The sequence below is a fragment of the Aspergillus lentulus genome (genome assembly GCF_001445615.1).
Source record: "Aspergillus lentulus DNA, contig: Alt08, strain: IFM 54703, whole genome shotgun sequence".
NCBI classification, from domain to species: Eukaryota; Fungi; Ascomycota; class Eurotiomycetes; order Eurotiales; family Aspergillaceae; genus Aspergillus; species Aspergillus lentulus.
Genome location: NW_028322118.1, coordinates 4307598 through 4331210, shown reverse-complemented (window position 1 = coordinate 4331210; position 23613 = coordinate 4307598). Strand labels below are relative to the sequence as shown.

The 23613-nt window shown below is 49.9% G+C and overlaps 9 protein-coding genes across 9 annotated transcripts; 6 read left to right on the top strand and 3 right to left on the bottom strand.

Moving 5' to 3' along the window:
• Window positions 1-1907: 1907 nt before the first annotated feature.
• Window positions 1908-6136, top strand: ALT_4597 (casein kinase I homolog hhp1; the record flags this gene model as incomplete). The annotated part of the gene is made up of 6 exons (XM_033559008.2): window positions 1908-1995; window positions 2058-3084; window positions 3216-3305; window positions 3368-3425; window positions 5256-5506; window positions 5584-6136. 6 exons carry the CDS (start codon window positions 1908-1910, stop codon window positions 6134-6136), a joined length of 2067 nt encoding a protein of 688 aa, XP_033414899.2.
• A 494-nt stretch (window positions 6137-6630) lies between these two features.
• On the bottom strand, window positions 6631-7542 carry ALT_4596 (phosducin family protein; the record flags this gene model as incomplete). The annotated part of the gene is made up of 4 exons (XM_033559010.1): window positions 6631-6773; window positions 6828-7183; window positions 7259-7441; window positions 7505-7542. 4 exons carry the CDS (start codon window positions 7540-7542, stop codon window positions 6631-6633), a joined length of 720 nt encoding a protein of 239 aa, XP_033414901.1.
• A 538-nt stretch (window positions 7543-8080) lies between these two features.
• ALT_4595 (coatomer subunit gamma) lies at window positions 8081-11163 on the top strand (the record flags this gene model as incomplete). The annotated part of the gene is made up of 6 exons (XM_033559011.2): window positions 8081-8156; window positions 8243-8553; window positions 8613-9579; window positions 9652-9999; window positions 10055-10870; window positions 10931-11163. The coding sequence occupies 6 exons, from the start codon at window positions 8081-8083 to the stop codon at window positions 11161-11163; spliced, it is 2751 nt and encodes a 916-aa protein (XP_033414902.2).
• A 1028-nt stretch (window positions 11164-12191) lies between these two features.
• Window positions 12192-13457, bottom strand: ALT_4594 (F-box domain protein; the record flags this gene model as incomplete). Its single annotated transcript, XM_033559012.1, has 2 exons — window positions 12192-12957; window positions 13087-13457. 2 exons carry the CDS (start codon window positions 13455-13457, stop codon window positions 12192-12194), a joined length of 1137 nt encoding a protein of 378 aa, XP_033414903.1.
• Window positions 13458-13761: 304 nt separating this feature from the next.
• Window positions 13762-15024, top strand: ALT_4593 (putative HAD superfamily hydrolase; the record flags this gene model as incomplete). The annotated part of the gene is made up of 2 exons (XM_033559013.1): window positions 13762-13886; window positions 13944-15024. 2 exons carry the CDS (start codon window positions 13762-13764, stop codon window positions 15022-15024), a joined length of 1206 nt encoding a protein of 401 aa, XP_033414904.1.
• A 425-nt stretch (window positions 15025-15449) lies between these two features.
• Window positions 15450-17171, top strand: dps1 (putative aspartyl-tRNA synthetase Dps1; the record flags this gene model as incomplete). Its single annotated transcript, XM_033559014.1, has 2 exons — window positions 15450-16439; window positions 16494-17171. 2 exons carry the CDS (start codon window positions 15450-15452, stop codon window positions 17169-17171), a joined length of 1668 nt encoding a protein of 555 aa, XP_033414905.1.
• A 294-nt stretch (window positions 17172-17465) lies between these two features.
• Window positions 17466-18948, top strand: ALT_4591 (SIP1 domain-containing protein; the record flags this gene model as incomplete). Its single annotated transcript, XM_033559015.2, has 2 exons — window positions 17466-17713; window positions 17874-18948. 2 exons carry the CDS (start codon window positions 17466-17468, stop codon window positions 18946-18948), a joined length of 1323 nt encoding a protein of 440 aa, XP_033414906.2.
• Window positions 18949-19451: 503 nt separating this feature from the next.
• ALT_4590 (Qc-SNARE protein) lies at window positions 19452-20655 on the top strand (the record flags this gene model as incomplete). The annotated part of the gene is made up of 2 exons (XM_033559016.2): window positions 19452-20545; window positions 20604-20655. The coding sequence occupies 2 exons, from the start codon at window positions 19452-19454 to the stop codon at window positions 20653-20655; spliced, it is 1146 nt and encodes a 381-aa protein (XP_033414907.2).
• Window positions 20656-20866: 211 nt separating this feature from the next.
• On the bottom strand, window positions 20867-23579 carry ALT_4589 (ATP-dependent DNA helicase 2 subunit KU80; the record flags this gene model as incomplete). Its single annotated transcript, XM_033559017.2, has 11 exons — window positions 20867-20896; window positions 20952-21418; window positions 21475-21686; window positions 21739-22124; window positions 22181-22702; window positions 22754-22814; window positions 22864-23032; window positions 23095-23162; window positions 23211-23277; window positions 23337-23391; window positions 23451-23579. The coding sequence occupies 11 exons, from the start codon at window positions 23577-23579 to the stop codon at window positions 20867-20869; spliced, it is 2166 nt and encodes a 721-aa protein (XP_033414908.2).
• Between the last annotated feature and the right edge of the window lie 34 nt (window positions 23580-23613).

Below are 23613 nucleotides of genomic sequence, written 5' to 3'. Positions count from 1 at the left end.
ATCCTTGATATGTACATGGTATGGAGTAAGGTACGAGGACACCGACAGCGAGGCACATGACCTGGCTGCTGTTTCTGCCCAAATACGGAGTACATAGATGTCACTCCGGTGCTTTGGTCGATCTGTTGGCGGATGAGGCATCTTAGGTATAGTATTTGTAATTACAATACAGATAACGCGGTATCACCCCCATAGGTACCTGGGTACTTATCTAGACGAGGTCATCTGAGGAGGCAACGGCATACAATACTGTTGGACAGTCCGGGGGTGGTTGACAGAGTACATAGATGAGGAGTGGCATGCTGGAATTTTCCAGATTGCTATCTGCCTGTAAGCTGTCTGATCCAGGGTATCAGTGTGGCAATGAGGTGAGATAATGAAATTGTGCAAAGGCACAGCCTTTGTGCCTCTCTGCTGTTTCGCCGCCCTATCTGCCGAAACCGAGTTGGTCGCCACTCATTGATGAAACTCGCTGTATCTCGATACAAGAGGAAACGGATGAAGAGGGATGGGATTCATCTCCTTTGCGATGTGATACTTGCCCGGGATGCAGGTTGTTTCCATCCAAATGACTCCCTTCGATGTTGATATTGGTAGAATATTAATAGACCTAAGAAAGGCTAATAATATCAGGTTCGAGCTGACCGCTTTATTTGGCTATCGTCGGACGTTGATCGTCTACTGTTTCGATCATTCCTTGCATGGCCGGGTATCTCGCCTGGAAGAACATTCCTTTTTCTAGTTCTTGGTGTGCTTGATGATTGATGGCTCGATGGCCCTTGGCAGCATGATGAACGAAATAGCCGAATTGTGTTAACTGTGTTGTTATTATTAGATAGCTTGATATCAGGTGAAGATAATCTGTAATCTAGACTCATTGATGTGATACTGTAATACATCATACTGTCTTCTGACATACAATACCTGCCTAGCTTCTTCCTGAGACAGATTTTACCTCCTCTTTGCCTCTAATAATTGAGTTGTTTTTCCCAGAGCTGTGCCTAACCTCTGGCTGACATCCCATCACCGCTTTTACTTACCATTACCCGGCCCCCTCTTACTTAGGTACCTAGTTACCTACGCTCAGTACTGCTTAGTCTCTCCTCTCAGTGCACCCAACACTCACTCAAACTCCTCTCTTATTCTCCTTCCTCCTCTTCCCTTCTTCTCCTTCTCGCCCCAATTCCACCTTCCGATATCAAGGCTCTGCCCTTGGTTTTCGTTTTCTTTTTTCCTTCTTGTTTTCAACAGCAGGTACTTCTTTCCTGTCTGTTAATTTCTACGCGTCTCATCTCTGCATTTTCAACGTGTCCCATTATTAAGGTGAGTTGGCCTCCCGGTCTCCTTTTTCCCTCTCTTCTCCCCTCCGCCTTTTCTTCGGTCGGGCCTTCACAGTCGGAATCGATTGTCCTCATCGCCACACCCATTCTGTCTGCAACAAAACAACAAGAAGTACATTTTTTCAACATTCTACTCTCACTTCTTTCAAACTCCTACGTCTATTTGGCGGCCTTTCTTCTGTTGAGTCGTCGTTGACGCGTCTCCTTCCGTCAGCAGCTTCCCACCCGCAGCAGCCTCATCGATTGCCATTCACTCACTTTGCCAAGGAACTACGCGCCTGAGGCTGGAGCTTGCACTTTTTTTCCCCATCCTACCACTCTCAATCTTTTCTCTTGTTCCTCACTGCGTTGGCTTTTTGCAATATTTGACCCCATTGGACTCGTACTCCTAGAATTTGTTCGCAGCATCGTCAACTGTTTGACCAAGGACTTATAATTCGTCTCTACAGTCTTTGACATTATCTCCAGCCACAGCTTTCAGCTGTGCCTAACAATCGACAGTCAAGATGACGACCATGGTTAGTATTTACATCAATGCATCCTTCGACCCTTGTACTTTATACTAATATGGTCACAACACAGGATTTGCGAGTCGGTAATAAATACCGCATCGGCCGTAAGATCGGCAGCGGTAGTTTTGGTGACATCTATCTCGGTATGTCATTGATACTTTTTGAGGAAGTCGGCTGGTGAGCAATCGCTTACTAAAGGATATAGGTACCAACATCATCTCTGGGGAGGAAATTGCCATCAAGCTCGAGAGTGTCAAGGCCAAGCACCCCCAACTCGAGTATGAAGCTCGGGTTTACAAATCGCTCGCTGGTGGTGTTGGAATCCCGTTTGTCCGCTGGTTCGGTACCGAATGTGACTACAACGCCATGGTCATCGACCTCTTGGGTCCCAGTTTGGAGGACCTTTTCAACTTCTGCAACCGCAAATTCTCCCTGAAGACTGTGCTTCTCCTGGCGGATCAACTCATCTCCCGTATCGAATACATCCACGCCAAGTCCTTCATCCATCGTGATATCAAGCCCGACAACTTCTTGATGGGTATCGGCAAGCGTGGAAACCAAGTCAATGTGATTGATTTCGGTCTTGCCAAGAAGTACCGTGATCCCAAGACGCACTTCCACATCCCGTACCGCGAGAACAAGAACCTCACCGGAACGGCCCGTTATGCTAGTATCAACACTCACCTCGGTGTCGAGCAGTCTCGTCGTGATGATATGGAATCTCTCGGATACGTCATGCTCTACTTCTGCCGTGGCACTCTCCCTTGGCAGGGATTGAAGGCGGCCACCAAGAAGCAAAAGTACGACCGCATCATGGAAAAGAAGATGACCACTCCCACCGAGGTCCTCTGCCGTGGATTCCCCAACGAGTTCTCCATCTACCTGAACTACACTCGCTCCCTGCGTTTTGATGACAAACCTGACTACTCCTACCTCCGCAAGATCTTCCGCGACCTGTTCGTCCGCGAGTCCTACCAGTACGATTACGTGTTCGACTGGACCGTCTATAAGTACCAGAAGAACGCTGCTATGATTGCGGACGCTACCAATAACAAGAAGGACAAGGAGGCCGACGGCCGCCAAAATGTAGCTGGAGCTCAGGCCCCCATAGCTACTACCGCTACTGCTGCCAAGCCTGGTGCTATCTCCAGCCAGCGTCGCAAGGTCCTCGATCACAACACGCTCAACAACACCCCTGACACCAACCGTGCTATGGGAGGGAGTGACAGGATGTGAGTATCTGAAACCTAGGTTCCGTGTAGGGAACCCCTTTCCTCTGCGTTTGGTGTTCAAGATCCGCTCTGCGCTTGGAGGTCCTTTTCAGTTTCTAGAATCTGACTAATCTCATAGTCTTCGGCATTAGGCTGCGCTCTGCTTCCAAGGTTGCTGCTTCAGGTGCTTATGGGCCTGCCGGTAGCCGTACGAAGCGGGACGATGGATACGGTGCTCAGTGGTACTAAATTGTGCAGCATGGCAGCGTAGCTTGTTTTCACTCGTCTTTTGATCGTATTTCAGCTTCCTGCATGCCAACAACTTTCACCAACCTCGAAGCCCGGGACCTCCTGTCATCACGGTACCTGTCTGCATCGTGCAGCAATCTTCTCGGACTTCTTTTGCCTTGGACCTCCATTCCTTTTTTTCTTTTGTTGTTCCCGTGCACTCTATCAGCCCTTTATCCAGTCCTGATCGTCTTTCGATCTACAACGCTTCGACGGACCGCTCATCGTTCTCTACTTCATCAGTTCGCTTATCAGTCTTTCGTGTTTTCACTCGGTGGAGGCTTCTTTTCAACGCTCGAGAACCCCACCATTTTCACGACTTCTGTACTCGATACGCGGACGCTTTTTTTTAAGGGAAATCGATAGCAGCCTCGAAATGCTTTTTACTGCGGCTATATTTTACCCGTTCACCCACCTTTGTCCAGTCACTCGAATTCATATTTGAATCGAGATTTTCAGTCTCAGCAATCTGCCGGGTGGGTCGGGTGATAAGAGATGCATAAACGGGATCATCAGTATTGTGACGAAACAGCTTTATCAGAATGTCGACAAATGTCACTGGGGATCCTCAGATTGATCATCTGCTGTCCTGTTTCAATACCTTTCCAACCCCATCTTGCTCTTGCATTTCCCATCGTCTTCTTATGTCCTGCATGCTTTCATGTACTTTCCATCGTTTTGCTTGTGAGTTATCGACGTGTCAACAGGGGACGATGACAGAAGGAACGACCTGCGATGATGTGGTGGAGATGGCAGTTTCTGGGTGTCTACTTTTGAGGCTCTGGCTGTTGTCCTTTTCGACAAACTTATCTCACGACTATCGGGTTATGAGGATTATGGGACGACTTGCAGTGGGTCAGGCACGACGGAAATGCGTCTCTGCGTTTGGGTATTTGGCGACGGAAAATGGCTAGGGTCGCTTCCGGGGGGGTATCACGTCGATTTGTGTTCACTTTAACGGCATCTTATGGCTTTGATGTGTTTTTTCCACTCTCTCTCGCATTGTGTCGACGGGTCCAGTTGTGAGGACCTATCGCGAGCTAACTGCGAAAGCTATTGGCTAGGTTCTCCCATACTGTCCCTTCGGTCACTCAGATAATATTTCAGTCTTTTGTCGTGAATCAATTTCCTCCGTCTTTGCAGTATCCACTGGGCTGGCACTTTCGTAGTTGTTTAAAACTCCTTTTGTGGCTTCTGGGAGCAAATGCGGAAGTAGATTTGACGTAAGAACTTGGTCTCTCATGGAGTGGTGGCATCGATAAGCTACCTGGAAATTCTTGTCCTCTATTCGATCAGATTAGCAGGGGCGATTCCCTTAGTTGACATCGATAAAGAAGCTGCCATCATACCCACCCCGCGTCCCGAAGTATTTTCAATATCTACGTCTGCATCATCAGTATGATTACGCAGAATCGTGCCATGCTTCTTAAAAGCTTGTGTCAATTATCGGGATCGGCGAAATTTCGGTTGCTTTGAATCCATGTTATTCTAAGTTGTTCCTTTTACTCTGAGTTTCTTGGGTTCTCCGAACAAAAGCAAATCCAAGGCTCAGCCCCATCAAATCTGTCTCCGTACCATCCTGACCGCTGTCTCCCATCGATAAGAGAGGAAGTGTCTCAGCGATTTTATCGACATTGCATTCTTACCTGCTCTCTTATAGGCCGGTCATCCACTGCAAGAAGGCGTGCTTTAATTGAGAGAAGTGCAGAGATATGGACTACTCATTTTATTCCAATCCTCAGTCACAGCAGCCATTCTCCATCTACGATCTCCACGGACTACCTACACCCGAGCAGAACAACCCGGCCCCTAATGGCGATGATATCAATGATCCATTTAGTTCTCTAGTTGTTTCCCTACGTCGCCCATTCTGCTGAACTGATACTAATCCTGTCCTATCCTAGAATTATCATTCGTTCGATTCTTCCCTTCGCATTCAGAACCCCGCCGCCCCTTCGTCCTTTGTCCCTCCACCGCACTCCCCACCTGAATCCTTCTCCAAACACTCAGTTTCGAGCAACGATTTCCCCAATAGCCATGCGGAGCCTGGATCCGTCGAAGGTGGCGATGACCAACTCCAGCATCGGAGCAGCAGCGAGGAAAAGGACAATCTGACTCCAGCACAGAGCAAGCGCAAGGCACAGAACCGAGCCGCGTATGTGATCCATTCGTTCTTGTCAAAGCGTGAGGGCTGCGATACACGCCCGCGCTGAAAACATGCTGTGGAATAAGTGCGGCTAACATATCCCCCATCGGTGCCTCCAGTCAGCGAGCGTTCCGCGAACGAAAGGAGCGCCATGTCCGCGAGCTCGAAGAGAAGGTCAGCACGCTCGAGCAAGAATCCACCACCCTAGCCGCGGACAACGAACGGCTGAAGCGGGAGCTGGCCAAGTACGCAACGGAGAATGAGGTTCTACGGGCCACCACGGGCCAATTCGCGAGTTCGCAAGGCCGTCATCTGGACTCAGAGCCAACCGTCACTGGTCCGATGAAGTACACCCCTACTGACTTTTACACGAATCTTGTGCCGAAGGGGGAGCCGGCGCCTACGCATCGGGTGACGATCTGCGAAAAGACGGGGGAGAAGCTCCTCGATGCCGGAGCGACCTGGGATCTTATCCAGGGGCATGAGCTTTACAAGCAGGGTCTTGTGGATATTGGGGATGTCTCTAATCGGTTGAAGGGGATGGCTCAGTGTAATGGACAGGGTCCGGCGTTCAGAGAAGGCCAGGTGCTCCGGGCCATTGAGGCGAGCGCTGCGGCTGGCCGCGATGAATTGATATGACCTTTGGCAGAGGCGAATTTGGGCCGAGTTATGATCTGGAAAATGTATTTGGTGCCTTTGGAAGCTGGTTAATGGGGGGGATACGGCGCTATGTCGAAGGGTGTTATTTGGCGTAGAAATCGTGTCTGGGATTGGTATACGCTTATCGAATGATCTTTCTCAATTATTTTCGTCAATGCACGCATGAGTGCTGGTAATGGGATATGAAGTAATGATTACCGAGAATGCTAGCATGTGCGGTTGCACTATCGGACGACTGATGGTTCACAATTTGATATATACATCCTTGTATTCAGGAAGAACAACAGTGCTCTCCCCAATCACCTATTCTGTGACATGAACTTAAAGAAAGTCTCAATCTGTAAAAGCAAGTGAGTTGATCAACAACCCCAGTTGACTCGTATCTTTTTCGGTTTGTCCCATATTTCAACATATGCATCGTAATAATAGCAATCTTGTACCAAAATATAATTCGCAGTCATTGTATTGTTCTTTTAGTCCCAATCATCGTCGTAATTTTCGACGTTCGCATTCCGGATGTTTGATGAACGCTCCTCATCGAAAGAGTAAGATCGCTTCTTTAGACGGACATCGCTTTCTTTCAAGGCACCCAGATCCACTAGCATTCGCTCAAGGTCTGCGAGGCGACGTCAGCCAATATCTATACAACACTAACCATCAACAAACGTACCTTCAAGCTTAGTCTTGGGTCCATTGAGCTCCCGTAATGTGACAAGCTGCCTTCTGATCTCTCCGTCCTTGTATACCAGAATTGTCGGCGTATTCCGCTCCGGATACCCCTCAATGCACATATCGCCCCGGATCTCGCAGAATTTAATGTCGCCGTATTTCATAGCTAGTTGACGCCACAGATCGGACAGGATCCGCGATTCGACGTTCCCGCTGGTGGATGTGAGGTGGACGAGCACGAAGGACTTGCTGGAGGCTTCTGTTACCTCGCGAGCGTAGTCGACTTTTTGTAAGGGGTAAACTTGGTTGTAGATGCTGGTTTTCTGAAGGGTAGAGAGTTCTGCAAGGCGCTTTTGGCTAGATTTTGGTCAGTACTTGAATGCTCCAAAAACCGCAGCTGGGATACCGGGGTTCTCATGGTTGACGACGTACCGGTATTGTTCGAGGAATTCTTCGTCTTCTTCATCTTCGAGATCGTGCAGCTCATCTAGATCTTTGTCTTCGAGTCTATTCTCGTATGCTTTCCGTTCGGCCTCCACGAGGGCCTCTTGGATCAATGGTTCAGGGTCCTGGGGTTTTTCGGGGATAATGCCATGCTTGCGGAGAATGTCATTCCTATGGCGGGGTGAGCGATTATCGGGGCTTTGACGAGGAAATTGCGGAGATTGATTTTCTTACCACTCAGTGTCCTCGTTGGGGTTTACTTGGACTTCCATGATGAGAAAGAGTAAATCGAAGTGTCTTGAGGAATAGAAATCGCAAGTTTAGATAGAATGATAGCTCGCATGCAATTGTTTGTTGAGGCTCCCGAGTACCTGAGATGATGATATGATGCATGCCGCGTGTTTGCTCTGTTTGCAGCATCAGCCACAGTGGCTAGAGCACCCACAGACGCGGAAGGCCACCTGGAGATTGTACAACGGCATTGGGAGCTGCTTTGGCAACAACCTCTCCATTCATGCTCGGTTCTTCCCTGAAACAGGGTCAGTAGCCTTGCCTTGAGATTGGACACTGCTCCTACTGGCCTGGCCTTTCAATTTCGTCTCTTTTTAACCTCACTCCTCGCGGATAATGAGGGCGCGTTAATCGTTTACACCGCCTGCACACCCAATTGCTTCTGACCTACCCATAATACTTACCCGTCCGTCCTTATTCCACTGTTGACTCCGGCGTAACCTTTACCGGTAACCTACACCAGAAGAGGGTATCAGAACAGAGCTCTCTGCTGCTGTTCGATCAGCAGCTTCTTTCAGCATGAGTTACGTCAAAAAGGATGAGGACGCTGATCAGGTCATGATCAAGCTCGATCGGACCTCCGTCTTCCAAGATGGTAAGGGGATTATCAGTTCCCCTGAAGTATGCTACCAAACTACCAGGAAATTAACTAATCATGTTCTTCTCTTTGTTTGTTGATAGCACGTCTCTTCAATTCCTCTCCAATCTCCCCACGAAGATGTCGAACCCTCCTGACCAAGATCGCCGTCCTCATGTTTACGGGGGAGCAATTCCCCACGAACGAGGCGACCACTCTGTTCTTCGGCATCTCGAAACTGTTCCAGAACAAGGATCCTTCGCTGCGACAAATGGTCTATCTTATTCTGAAGGAACTCGCGAACACCGCCGAGGACGTCATCATGTCAACAAGCATCATCATGAAGGATACCGCTGTCGGTAGCGACATCCTCTACCGAGCAAACGCCATTCGGGCTCTGTGCCGCATCATTGATGTGAGCATCCTTCGTTAGACTACGTTTGTTAGACTTAGTAGCTGATGCAATTTCTAAAGGCCACCACCGTGCAAGGTATCGAGCGATTGATCAAAACCGCTATTGTCGACAAGACCCCTTCTGTCTCCTCCGCCGCCCTGGTTTCTTCATACCACCTCCTTCCAATTGCGCGCGATGTCGTCCGTAGATGGCAGAGTGAGACGCAGGAAGCTGCATCCGCATCGAAGTCGTCGACCGGTTTCCTTGGCTTCGGTGGCAGCTCTTCGAGTCACGCTATCTCGCAATCAAACTTTATGACTCAATATCATGCCATTGGTCTCCTGTACCAGATGCGCTCGCATGATAGGATGGCGTTGGTGAAGATGGTTCAGCAGTATGGAGCAGCTGGTGTTGTGAAGAGCCCCGCCGCGCTGGTATTGTTGGTGCGATTAGCAGCGAAGTTGGCGGAGGAGGATCCAGGCCTGAGGAAACCGATGATGCAGATGCTCGATGGCTGGCTCCGGCATAAGCATGAGATGGTCAACTTCGAGGCAGCAAAGGCAATCTGCGATATGCGCGATGTTACCGATGCGGAAGCGTCCCAGGCTGTTCATGTTCTCCAGTTGTTCCTCTCTTCTCCCCGCGCCATCACCAAGTTTGCTGCCATTCGTATCCTCCACAACTTTGCCAGCTTCAAGCCTCATGTTGTCAATGTGTGCAACCCTGACATTGAATCTCTTATCTCCAACTCCAACCGTTCCATCGCCACTTTTGCCATCACAACACTGCTCAAGACTGGCAACGAGGCCAGTGTTGATCGCTTGATGAAGCAGATCTCTGGTTTTATGGCTGATATCACGGATGAGTTCAAGATCACTATCGTCGAGGCTATTCGGACTCTCTGCTTGAAGTTTCCCAGCAAGCAGGCCGGTATGCTGGCGTTCCTCAGCGGCATTCTCAGGGACGAGGGCGGGTATGAATTCAAGCGCAGTGTCGTTGAAAGCATGTTCGACCTGATTAAATTCGTCCCTGAGAGCAAAGAAGATGGTGCGAACCCCCAACCCAATATTTCCCGCCCTCTCACCCTGCTTGTTTGGCAAGCCAACTAACAATAACTAGCCCTTGCCCACCTCTGCGAGTTTATCGAGGACTGCGAATTTACCAAGTTGTCGGTCCGAATTCTGCACCTTCTCGGTGTGGAAGGGCCTAAGACATCTCATCCCACTAAGTACATTCGCTACATTTACAATAGAGTCGTCCTGGAAAATGCTATCGTACGAGCTGCCGCTGTAACGGCTCTGGCCAAGTTTGGCGTCGGACAGAAGGACCCTGAAGTGAAATCCAGTGTCTCCGTCCTCCTTACACGCTGCCTTGACGATACGGATGATGAGGTACGAGACCGAGCTGCCCTCAATCTTCGTCTTATGGCGGAAGAGGCCGAGATGGCCGAACGGTTCATTAAGAACGGTATGTATAAGTCGTCTGATTTCAATCTGATATATTCGAAAACTTACATAACTAGATTCTATGTTTTCACTTTCTACGTTCGAACACCAGCTTGTCATGTACGTGACATCGACAGACAAGGAGACATTTGCCGCAGCTTTCGACGTTTCCACGGTTCCTGTTGTCACACAAGAACAAGCATTGGCCGAAGAGAGGACCAAGAAGCTCACGACTGCAACACCCACCCTCAAGGCTCCTTCTGCGGGCCCTCCCAAAGGCAAGGCCAACGGCGTCGCCGAGGCGGCAACCGCAGCGGCAACTCAGAAATATGCCGAGCAACTCATGCAGATTCCCGAGCTCAAGGCATACGGAACTTTGCTCAAGTCCTCTGTGCCTGTTGAGCTTACTGAAAGCGAGACCGAATACGTGGTGACAGCCGTCAAGCATGTTTTCAAGGAGCACATTGTGGTGCAATACGACATCAAGAACACTCTGCCCGATACGGTACTTGAGGATGTAACGGTAGTCGCCACTCCTTCCGAGGAAGAGGTCCTGGAAGAAGAGTTCATCGTGCCCGCTCCCAAGCTGGCTACAAATGAGCCTGGTATCGTATACGTCACCTTCAAGAAACTCGCCGGCGAACACAGCTTTCCTGTCACATCATTTACAAATATCTTGAAATTTACCAGCAAAGAGATCGACCCTACCTCTGGAGAGCCGGAGGATAGCGGATATGAGGACGAGTATCAAGTCGAGGACTTGGAGCTTACTGGCAGCGACTATGTCATTCCCACGTTTGCCGGCAGCTTTGACCACGTCTGGGAGCAGACCGGCGCGAACGGGGAGGAACTCAGCGAGACTCTGCAACTCAGTAACATGAAGAGCATTTCAGGTGCGTCTCGAATTCGACGTTTCATCGTGAATCCAATCCAATATACTGACTTGACTGCAGATGCTACCGAGCAATTGATCACTGCCCTTTCTCTCCAGCCTCTAGAAGGCTCAGATGTGGCTCTTAGCAACAGCACACATACGCTCAAGCTCTTCGGAAAGACTGTGTCAGGTGGTAGGGTTGCAGCTTTGATCAAGATGGCTTTCTCGAGCAAGACGGGTGTCACTACCAAGATCACCATCCGAGCGGAGGAGGAAGGTGTCGCTCCTGCTGTCATGGCAGCTCTTGCTTAAGGTTGTATATTGTAATGGGTGCACGTTTCAGCAGGCATGCACTAACGACGGATTCTGCATTTTCATGAGACCAGAACCATTTCCTGCGTTTTGTTCCTCTTTCCTTCAATTGCCAGTTTTTACCTATAATTGAGGTGTCAAGCTAGATGCGATGATTATTTTGTGTAGTTGCCAAAACCCGTTATCCACTTGGTTTCTACATCTTCTTTGATTTTTCTATTCCATACCTATTCCCTGTTTTCTTCATGTTCTGGACGTTCCGTACCTCTGGTTCCCTCAACCTCTCATAGCATTACCGTCCCAGGAGGGCAGTATTCTGACTCGAGGATCCTTTCTTAGACCTTGGTTGTACTTAGTCGTCGAAGAACCAACCCGATCAAAAATGATTCAAGATGCCGTTTTATACCTGTCGGCCAGACTTGTCCAGTGTGATACTGTGTAGTCTTGAAAGAGTACATTATGGTCAGCTCTTTTCGATACCACACCTTATTTTCTCAAGATGGAGCCATATTACAGAAATCCAAGGTTAAAACTGGCAGAACTATAGATTGATCCCTTTGTAACCTTGTTGTCTGACCAAACATCTTTGTTGACACTCAAGAGTTAACTGTGTCAACACTTTGAGCTTTTGCCTGATTTTGCTGCTTATCGGCAAAAAGATATCTGTCTACCTCTCGTACACAGTGAGCGAGGAATTCCATATCAACAGCCCTGCATCCCTACTTATAAAAGGAAACTTTGTCTGAATGAGCTTTAGGAGATCGATGATTCAAGCGTCGGGAATTTTTACATAGCATAAATTCTGAGCTTGCCAGCCGGTACTGGTTAGTTACATTATTATTGATACATTCATTCTAGCTGGGTCTAAAATACATGATGTCGACAAAACTTAAAGAAACATGCTGTAAGTTCACACTGGCGAAAGTCGCCTTTGTCAACATAAAGGTAACAGTGTACCGGGTAATAAGTCATTATAATGATCGGCTGAGGCGTGTAGATGTAATCTCATAGAATCAGAGCCATGCCAGTCACATGTAATATACTCCGACTTCAGTTTCGTCAACCGCGGTCGGCGCTTCTTGTTCAGCTCTCTGCTTAGCATGTTTATGAAGGACATCGTCAACTTCTTCGTCTTCGACAATGCGCTCGTCGGTGCAGAATATATCCGAGAACCCGACGGAACGGACGTTACTCAGGCCTTTGTCCAGCGCCATTATTAAGGATGCTGTTTCAAAATGAAGTATTGGGTCCAAGTGAGGCATGTCGAACTCGAGCACTTCAAGAGCCAAAGGAGGGGACAGGAAGTATAGAACATCGAAAAATGTCTCATCTACCATATCGCCGGGGACACTTAGATATGTCAGGTTGGGTAAGAAGGCCGTCACAGCGTTGATAGACCCAGGCTCAAGCCTACGATTTGCATAGGATATTGTAAGGTGTTTTAGGGTCTCGCTCAGCTGCGGACTGCTGAGCAAGCAGGCAATGCTCGTCACCGACAAATCCGTGCAATTCTTCAAAGTCAAGCTGGTGAGAGCAGGCGGCCAGGAAAATGAGGGTATCGTGGTGGCTGAGAATTGACCGCTCAGTTGCAGTTTATGAAGGAGAGGAGGCCATTCTGTTTTTGATGAGTCGGGGACATCGAGATTGGTTGAACGGGGAAGTCGAAGGGTACGCAGTCGCGGCAGACGACTGAACGCTTTCTTAAGATTGGGGAATGGAATCGGATCCGCAACCAGAGAGAGATCAAGATAACGGAGATTCGTGCATTTTGACAGAGCAGGAAGGCTGTTGACACTGTAAGTCATGTTAGAAAAGGTCAATCATTTTCTGGACAGTAGGGGGCGAATCTCGACTGATGGAAGCTCGAAAGCATTGTAAAGAGAAGAAAACCGACAAGTCCCAAAAGAGAGAGTCTATACTTACGCAAATGACACCCTTGGGGCCAAGAAAACTTCCAGGTTTTCTTTGACTCGACCAAGCAGTCTAGCAGTCACGCTGTTGGAGCTATGGTGCACCAGCCGACTGAGATCCAGGCGGCGGACAAAACTTCCCAGGTTCAATTTATTCCTCCGTCCACCGACTCCCGAGCAAGTTGCTACAAACTGCTGGAAAGAGTTTCCGATATGTAGCCGGGGCTTTTCATACAAAAAGGAGACGGCTGCGGAATACCACTGACGCGACACTAAGCAGCATGCGTACAGCGCCTCTTGACGGTGGGATTCATCTGCAGCCACAAAACGGACGATTTGCACAACAATTTCAGTAGGCAGATAGATTTGGCGAGTAGGGTGCATCAGGGGCGTATAAGATGCTGAATGCCATGATACTGGCGCAGAGTACAGAGGTACTTAAAACGAAAAGCCGTGTTGAGAGGTAGAGGGGCCGTTGATGTTGGTCTGATAAGAGATTAAATAACCGGGGAATGATCTCATTGTGTCGGTCCGCTGCCCACTGTTCGGTGAGACTCCGCTTCATCTCCCCGTCTCCGACTCCGTCAATTCACTTTCTACACTTAATTGCCCCATTGTCAATATATATTCATGTACGTGTATCACTGATACAGAGCATACACATCTCTGTTTAGCTACGTTGCTTAGAATGAGACCGCAATCTCTTTGGCGCTCTCTTGGACGATTGCAGAGCGCACACTCTTACTCTTGTCGGAGAGCCATCCACACAGCCACTTCCACATCTCAGATTCCAGATTTTGCATTCGCATTTGAGTGAGTCTGAGGCCATCGCAGTTTTTTAATGCCCTCGCTAATCACATTGTGACCTAGCATCGATGGTGTACTCCTCCGGTCGTCTAAGCCCATCCCCGGTGCGGCCGAGTCGCTAGCGTTGCTCAAGGGCCAAGGAATTCCATTCATTCTTTTGACAAACGGCGGTGGGAAACATGAAACAGAGCGAGTGGCGGAGATCAGCGAGAAGCTCAAGGTGCCCTTGGACGCCTCAGTCATTATCCAAAGCCATTCTCCTTTTGCGGAGCTTGTGAAGGGGCCAGACGAGCACAGCTCCTTGGAGAATAAACGCGTCCTAGTTGTTGGAGGTGACGGTGATGGCTGTCGTCAGGTTGCGGAGCAGTATGGCTTCAAGAATGTGCTGACTCCTGGTGATATTTTCATGGCCAATCCATCCATTTGGCCATTCTCCAAAGTTTTCAAAGACTATTATGAGAGATTTGCGAGGCCGATACCCAACCCGCTGGACCCTCGAGATCCAACCAAGGGTTTGAAGATTGATGCCATCTTCGTGTTCAATGACCCCCGCGACTGGGGGTTGGACGCTCATGTGATCATCGACCTTCTACTATCATCGCAGGGTGTATTGGGCACAATATCGGACAAGAATGGACGAACAGATCTCCCAAACAAGGGATTCTTGCAAGACGGCCAGCCACATCTGTACTTTTCAAACCCCGACTTGTGGTGGGCAGCTGCTTACCATTTACCGCGTCTGGGCCAAGGAGGCTTTCGCGAGGCCTTGGAAGGCACCTGGGCCGCGATCACCGGAGGGCCAAGCAAAGGCGTCGAGCTGAAAAAGACGATCATCGGGAAGCCATATCAAGGAACGTATGAGTTCGCGGAGCGACAACTGCTGCGCAATCGCACAAGGATCTTTGGAACGGATGGTACTAAACCCTTACGGAACGTTTATATGGTTGGGGACAACCCAGAGTCCGATATCCGAGGCGCAAACAGCTACCGCAGCGGAAATGGCAGCAACTGGCATTCAATTCTTGTGCGCACTGGTGTCTACAGAGGAGGAGAACCCGCTTGGACTCCAAAAGTCATCGTTGACGATGTACAAAAGGCCGTCGAATGGGGAATAAAGTCTTCTGGGTGGAAACTCACCAAGTGAAAGACTGGTTCAACTGGATGGTTAAGTTTCTATAGAGCGAACTGCATGCATTATGGACTATTCGAGTGGAAGCGAGCATATATAATTTTGGCAGATTTGCGTTATAATAGGTCCATATCTGAGAAACCACAGACTTCCTGTACTGGATTGCTTTTGAAAGATGTAGCGTTATCCGGAACCAATCCAATGCATTTCTTTCGCCTTTGTTTATAGTTTCAAACATGCCAAAGATAACCGTATAAGTTGATACCTAAGGCATAAAGGCACAAGCACGTGACTCAAAGGGAGCCCCTCCTAGGGCTTAGGGCTTGGATGGGTTGGCGGGGTGAGTCGGAGCATCTCATTGACTCATGAGCTTGAGAGAGTCATAACGACGCCCATTTCCCCCCGATTCAGGCTGCAAACTCCGTGAAACACCAGCGACCATGGCGGACTCCGAATTGCCCGTTCGCCCCAAGCCCGAGGAAACCCCCGCGGCCGCGCCCGCCGAAGGAGCTGAAAAGGGTCCCAGCAAGAGTGCCTTGAAGAAGGCCGCAAAGGAAAAGGCCAAGGCCGAGAAGGCTGCGGCTCGTGCGGCCCAGGAGAAGGCTCAAGCTGCTGCTGCTGAAGCCAACGATACTGCCAAGGGCCTGTACGGCCAGCTCCCCGAATCCGAAGATGTCGTTCCTTCTACGAAATTCTCCGAGCTCGGCGACGACCACTATGAGAAGGAGATCACCGTGGTGGCTCGTGTGGACAATGCCCGTGTGCAGAGTGCCAAGCTTGCTTTCCTGATGCTGAGACAGCAGGGAAAGAAGGTGCAGGCTGTCATTGCGGCTGCGGAGCCCATATCGAGACAGATGGTCAAGTATACGGGTGGGCTGAACGTCAACTCCATCGTCCAGGTTACCGGTATCGTCAAGAAGCCTGCCATCCCCATCTCTTCTGCTACTCTTAGCAACCTCGAAATTCACATTCAAAAAGTCTACATGATCTCAGAGGCCGCCCAGATGCTTCCTATGCAGGTTAAGGATGCCGAGAGACCGCCTCCGGAGACGACTGAGGAGGGTAATCTGGTCGACGCAGAGGGCGCTCCTATTGTGACTCTCAAGACTCGTCTGGACAACCGCGTCCTTGATCTACAAACGGAAACTAGCCAGGCCATTACTTGGATTTCGAGTGGTGTTGCGGAGCTGTTCGCAGAGTACATGATCAAGAGTGGATCGAGGTGGATTTTCACTCCCAAGTTAGTCGGTGCCGCCACAGAGGGTGGCAGCAATGTGTTTGAGGTCAAGTACTTCAAGCGCAACGCCTACTTAGCGCAGAGCCCTCAGCTGTACAAGCAGATGTGCATTGCGGGTGACATGGAGAGTGTCTTCGAGATCGCTCCTGTCTTCCGTGCTGAGGAGAGTAACACTCACAGACATCTGACCGAGGTATGCTAATCATCTGTTTTGTTTGAAAATCGATCGATCTTAACCAATCTCCAGTTCGCCGGTCTCGATTTCGAGAAGACATTCCGCAGCCATTACCACGAGGTCTTGGAGTTTGCCGAAAACCTCCTCGTCTTCATTCTCAGCCAACTAAAGGAGCGTTACAAGGATCAGATTGCCATTATCCAGAAGTCGTACCCCAAGGCTGGAGACTTCAAGCTTCCCAAGGATGGCAAGGCGCTAAGACTCAACTACATGGACGGTGTGGCTCTGCTCAAGGAGGCCGGTGTTGATGTTTCTGAGCAGGAGCGATTCGAGAACGATTTGACCACCGCGATGGAGAAACAGCTGGGTCAGATCATCCGCGAGAAGTACGACACTGATTTCTACGTACTGGACAAGTTCCCCATGGCCGTCCGGCCTTTCTACACCAAGGCCTGCCCCCAGGACCCCAGGTTCTCCAACTCTTATGATTTCTTCATGCGTGGCGAGGAGATCATGTCCGGAGCGCAGCGTATCAATGACATCAAGGAACTCGAGGAGTCGATGATCGCAAAGGGCCTCGATCCCAAGCAGGAGGGCTTCGAAGATTACCTGGCTGCTTTCCGCCAGGGCTGTCCTCCCCACGCGGGTGGTGGTCTGGGCCTGAACCGTATTGTCATGTTCTTCCTGGGCCTGCCTAATGTTCGTTTGGCAAGTCTGTTCCCCCGTGACCCCCAGCGCTTGCGCCCTTAAGCATTTAGTTTAGCTAGCGACGACATTACATACCCGTATAAACAAAAGTATAATGGGAAACATGAGACTGGATAAGCCGCGTAATTATATTCAGAGACTATTTCGGATCAGACTGTCCTCGTAGCGTTCTTTCAATGATGGCCGTTCGGGTCGCTAAGGGCCCAAGGCATCCTTTCAGCTGCCCTTTTAACAGGTGGCCCAAGCTCCCGAGGCTGGAACTTTTTGGATCGGAGAATCACGAATCTTGTAGCATCAGAACAACGACGCTTTGAAACTCAAACCCACATTCAAATCATGCCGGAGAAGCGGAAACCATCCACATCTGCCTCTGGTTCATCGCCTTACTCTAAGCGTCCCCGTCCATCGTATGCAGAAGAGGATGATGCCGACGAGATGACGCCCGCCGTGACACCCTACGAACGCCCTCGCAACCACCCCGTGTATGGGCAAAAGAGCGCCTTTCCGGGCTTGGACGTCGAGGTGGAGGATGAGCTGTTCTACGGTGAAGCCGAGGATGGGATGGAGTATCTTCGCATGGTCCGGTAAGCTTTTTCCCTTTCGGATGCTCGTTAATCTTATTCCTGTTCCCCGCTTGCTAAATGTCTACATGTCATTTGCCCCGTGTATAGTTCTCATTTGCGACGAGCATTTGATGGTTTCGAAAGCTAATCGCCGGCCAATGACACTTTCGTGAGAGTACAGATCTGAAGCTAACTCCCTACCTTTCCTGTTTACCGCGCCCAAACCTGCGGATACGCCAACCGAGACGACAAAAGATGCGATCACAGAAGAGCAAGAGCCCGAACCAGCATCTGCGCCATTGCGCGACGGTATCTTCGCGGACGGCGTCTACATGGCCCCTCCTGCCGAACCGGAAATCGCGCAAGCAGCTACGGGGCCACGGGAAGACGAATACTCCGAAGCACAGTCGAGCTACTACAATCTCCTCCACCATCGCTTTCTCCTTCTCCGATCCATCCTAAAATGCACGCCACCATCGAGCGCGATTGCTGCACTGGACGATTCGCATCCGATCAGTTTCCCCCGACATTCCAAGACTGCTCGCAAAGAGTGGCGACGGCTTCTGTTAGCGGTGGACCCGCAGACGGTTCAGCTGGCCTGTATGGATATGGACAGTGTACTGGGTGTGCTGGGAATAATGGCCAGACTGATGTCCGAAAACGTCAGAAGCGGGGATGCGGAACGAGTCAGGCGGATTGGAGCCTGGGCTTGGGGACTGTTGGGCAAGTGCCGCGATGTCGGGCAACTGGGGACCGAGGAAGTGGGGGATATCCGAGATTTGGGCAAAAGGGCTGTGAAGATACTGCAAAAGATGAGGGAGGAGGATGAGAAGACCAAGGCTGCCCGGCGAGACGGTGATCTATCGAACGAGGAATCGGATGATGACGAGATTCCGGAAGACGACCACGGACAGCCCGAGATTGCTCAAGAGAGTGATCTGGCCGCCGAGCAGACTGACCATGAAATGCAAGATGCGGAAAGGGAGCCGCCTGCAGAAGACCTCGACGCAGCCAAAGCGCGTCTTCAAGCGATGCTTCAGGGCAATGAAAATGAGGCTCTCGAACCCGACAAATCGGACAATGTCGACGTCGCTAACGTCGCTGAAGAGGGCCCAAAGGACAGTACCATTGAAGTGGCGATGCAGACCCGTGCTATGCTTGACATGATCATCACCGTTGTTGGCGAGTACTTTGGGCAAAGGGATCTTCTGAAGGAGCGGGAGTTATGGATTGATTCCTCATCGCCTGCCACATAGCCTGATCTCGACATAATGTCGTATTTTAAAACATTTTTAAACAGACTTCTACACAGGCAAATCTGAGATACCCAATTGACATTTGTCGATAGTTCCAGTTAGAGTGAGGACTGAGAATCATGCGACAGTTTTCTGTTACCTACTGCAAAGCGCAGAAGATTGATGAACTTAGCAAATAAAATGCATTCATCTGCTTTAGGAGTCGTACATAAAATAGAGATTAAGGATTATCCTGACATCTATCTGCTGGTGTCTGCTTTTGCATGTGGTCTGGTATAATGCACAGTGGCCGAATGACTCTTTGCGTCATTGTTTAGGCTGCGCGCCCCAACCGACTCTTATCTCCGTCCGTCATTCATCCATCCAACACCCATGCCTCTCCTCATCTTCTCAATCCGAACGCATACTGAAGAGGTTATTTGTACTCCTGTGCTGATGAAGAGAGGTACGTAAATGAAGAAGGTACATAACTAATCACCTACATCGCGGGAAAAGCCGCCGTCATGGCTCCAAACGTCGAAATCTCCATCCCAACCGCTACCACCTCACACACCTCACCCCCCTACACAATCTACAATATCACTCTCCGCCTCCCTCTGCGCTCCTTCACCATCTCCAAGCGCTACTCCGACTTTGTCGCCTTCCACACCTCCCTCCTGAACCAAACCAACGCCCCACCACCAGCCCCCCTCCCCGGCAAACACTGGTTCTCCAACACCGTCTCAAACCCAACCCTCCGGGAAGAACGCCGGCAAGGCCTCGAATCATACCTCCGCGCCATCAACGAAGCAGACGACCCCCGATGGCGCACCTGCAGCGCCTGGCGCGCGTTCCTGAATCTCCCCAGTTCCGCCGTCGGCAACGGCAACGGCAGCGCCACAACCTCCGCCAAGCTGCATGCGGCCATCACGGAGCCCGGTGCGGCGGGCACCCAGAGCGCGATTACTGACCCGACGCTGTGGCTTGACTGCTACCGCGACATGAAGGCGCATTTGCATGATGCGCGGCTGCATCTTACAAGACGGGACCAGGAGACGACGCCGCAGAAGCAGCATGAGAGTTCTGCGCGGGCGAAGAGCAGTCTTGTGCGCGCTGGAAGTCTGATCGGGGCGTTGGAGGACGGGCTGAAGAATCTTGGGGATGGGAATGCGGATGCGAGGTCTGTTGCGTCTGGGAAGAGGGGTGCTTGGGGAGGGGGGAATGCGCTGGGCGATGGGGAGATTCGACGGCGGAAGGACTTGCTGGTTAATGCGAGGAAGGAGAAGAATGGGTTGGAGGATTTGTTGAATGCGATGGCTGCTAAGAGTAGGATTGATAATGCGGTTGCGTCGATACAAGACAAGGAGGCGTTGGTTGGGTCTGCGAGCCGGAAGCCAGCTCGTTCGGGGAGGGTGCTGGGCAAGGAGACGGAGCGGACTCGCGAGCTGGATAACCAAGGTGTTTTACAGTTGCAGAAGCAGACGATGGAGGATCAAGATATGAGTATCGAAGAGTTGAGGAAGATTGTACAACGCCAGAAGGAACTAGGGATCGCTATCAATGCTGAGTTGGAGATTCAAAATGAGCTTCTGAAGCTCACGGATGAAGATACAGACAGGTATGTTGCAACCCTGATTACACCTTTGATAAACCATTCTAACGCCTGTCGCCTAAAGGTTAGAAAAGAAGATCGAAATCGGCAAGAAGAGGGTTGGCAAAATATCTTAGTCTGGCGTCTCACGGGCACTTCCACTTCTACACAGTTCTATTCATCAGTTCTGAACCATTTAGAGGAGCGACTTGCATGTTATTTTCGGCGGTTGAGCGGGTTATCACTTTGTACTATCTTGATCTACTCTAGCGGCAGCACGTTTGGAAGCTCGTCAAATTGGTATCTATTGTCATACTTTCCCGTCATTGCTAGCTAATACATTCTGCATCAAGATTTGTCAGATTGTGCCGACAGGAACTAGTTATAGAATGTTAGTAAATGCCTCTTGAGCTTAAAGACATCGAACACTTACCTCCTTCGCCTGTTCCTCAGTCACATCTGACTGATCAGAGTCACGCTGGCTAATCAGCCCCAGCTTACTGCGTCGAAGTAGCCACCAAAGTTCTCGCCGATCACCACCTAGTTCCTCCTTTAACAACTTGTCTTTCAGCTGCCTTAGGAAGTCATTGTACGACGCGGGCTCCTCGAACGAAACGAGCTCATCCCGCATTACTCCCATCTCCTCGACAACCCTGTCATAGTTCACATCGCCAAGACTATTCTTGATTTGATCCTCGATGATCGATGTCATCTGCTTCACGGCGTCTTTGATCGTCTCGATGGTTTCTGCCTGTGCCAGAGTCTGTTTGAACTCGGGGATCGCGTTTGTTGGAGAGATTCTAGCGCGTTTCTCTTGGTGGAGCAAAGCATCAACGTCAAGACCAGAAAGCGGCTTCTCGCTCTCACGAACACGCTTGCGTCCTTTGACTTTGGGCGGTACTGGAAACTGGTCAGCAAATGGTGACCCCTGCCGAGGGAGACTGCTTGGAGCCAACCTTTTTTCACATCAGCGGCCTCCAGAAGCTTTTGTAGATAAGCCTTGGATTTCTCTACGAGGTCTTCTGACGGCTGAGAAAGCTTTGTTAGATTCTTTGAAGGTGGAGGCACTGGATCATCTGGGTGTATGGCACGGTAACGGATCGCAGAATCAATGCGATGTAATACCGGCGAAAATGAGTCCTCGATGGGAAGGCCCTCTACCGGATTCCTGGAGGCACGTTAACGAGGGAGCGCAGAATGATGCTAATCGACGGACTTACCCATCCTCATCGGTATCAACAAGTTCCATGCTGTCCACATATTCACTCATTGCATCAAGCAAATCTTTGTTCGGCAGATTTCGATGCTCGGTTACTACTTTGCCAGAGACAGTGATTACCTTATCCAGAGGGGGGAAACGATACGTTCGGACGTCTTCGGCAAATGGTAGCTGGACCTCAAGGAGGCACTCGTAGTCAGGTTCAATTGAAGGAGCAAGCAACACCATGACGGGAGGCTTGTTCTCTTTGATCACCAATCGAGCTACAGCATAGCACTCTAGTTCAAAGAGAGCATGAATGAAGGATGAGAGCGCCAGTGAGGCTTTATCATTGCCACGTTGCCCGATGATAATGTTGGTTGTCGACATGTGCATATAGCGATCATACTAGAATAGAGCATAAGCTATCTGCTTCCCATGTGCAACGGAGGAGTTAAACTCACTTTGTCAGTTTGGATGAACCCAACGAGTTCCAATGCTGCGTATGTTTCGAGGGTGGTGATGTTCTCGTCTGTCTCGCTGATATGTACTGCCGTCCGTCCGTATTCGTACCCCTTGGCTAGTTCCTCCCGCTCCACGTCGATTTTACCCCCAGGAGCATTCTCATCAGGGACCTCGTATGTTCTGAGGTTCCTTACGCTTGTGAGAGCACCCCCCTCGGGAGGGGACTTTGGTGCTTCAGACGATTCGCCTTGGTCTTCTTCGGCTCCCACGTCAGAGCGTAGCACAAAGCTACTTGCGCTTGGAGGCTTTGCCACATATGTCCGATAATATCGTTCGACCGGAATGCGGAGAGCAGTGTCATACTCTTCCGGATTACCTAGTTGTAGAAACCCTTTAAAAGTCGCTACCGTTCTGACCTTCTTGGCCCGTGGAATGTCCATCTCTGAGATAGCTTGTTCCAGCGTTCCATATGCGCCGTCACAATCTTCAACCAGTCCGCGGAGAAGAGCTTCGTTTTCGGCCTATGATTCTCTGTCAGAAAGATCGTTTCTGGTAGCACGATAAGTCGTTACCTTCCGCGGATCCTTTCCCTCCTCTTTGAAGCCATACTCAGGATCATCAAAATCAGTGCCTCTGAATATGGTTAGAACACTGCCTCATGCCCTCTGCCGGTATTACTAACAAAACAACCAACTCGATGTTGTCCTCCTTGATTTTTTTAGTTATCTGGTCGAGATCCTCATTGCTCATCCATCCCAGGCCATTTGTGACCAGCACAATTTTCCGCTTGTACTTCAGTTTCTTGCAATATGTGACGATCATTTGGATAGCCAAAATGATGGCGGAAATAGCTTGGAAGAGTCAGAGTACTTTCCCATATCTTGAGTAACGAAAATATGAGAAAGTTGTTTACCATCTCCCTTATCAGTCTTGCTCGGCTTGATTAATGCATCCAATCTTCGGATATCTGGCATAAGAAACCTGGTACATTATATGAGTAAATGAAGCCTGCGTAACGAAGAAACCTACTGTTGAATCTCAGAGAGCACCGATATGTGTTTAAAATGAGGATCATCATCAAGCTCGTTGGAGGTCTCTGTTCTCCTGCGTTAGTACAGAACAGAGACGACACTTGATGACCTATTGGCGTCTTACCGTCTGTTTTGAGGCCAATTACACCGATTGTGGCTGTTTTGCGACCTGTGGCCACCTAAATTCCCAACAATTAGCCGCACGCTCATAACCTCTCATGCTTAATAGTATCCTTACAGTTGCTGTGATGCGATCCCAAACATATTGCATGGCCCACTCCAGATCCGTCATTGATCGGCCATTGCGCTTCTCTCCCATGGAGATCCCTACATCCACGATATAGACTGTTGCTTCCTTTTCCGCCATGATCTCAAGCTGCTCCGAAAGACAAATTGAGTCT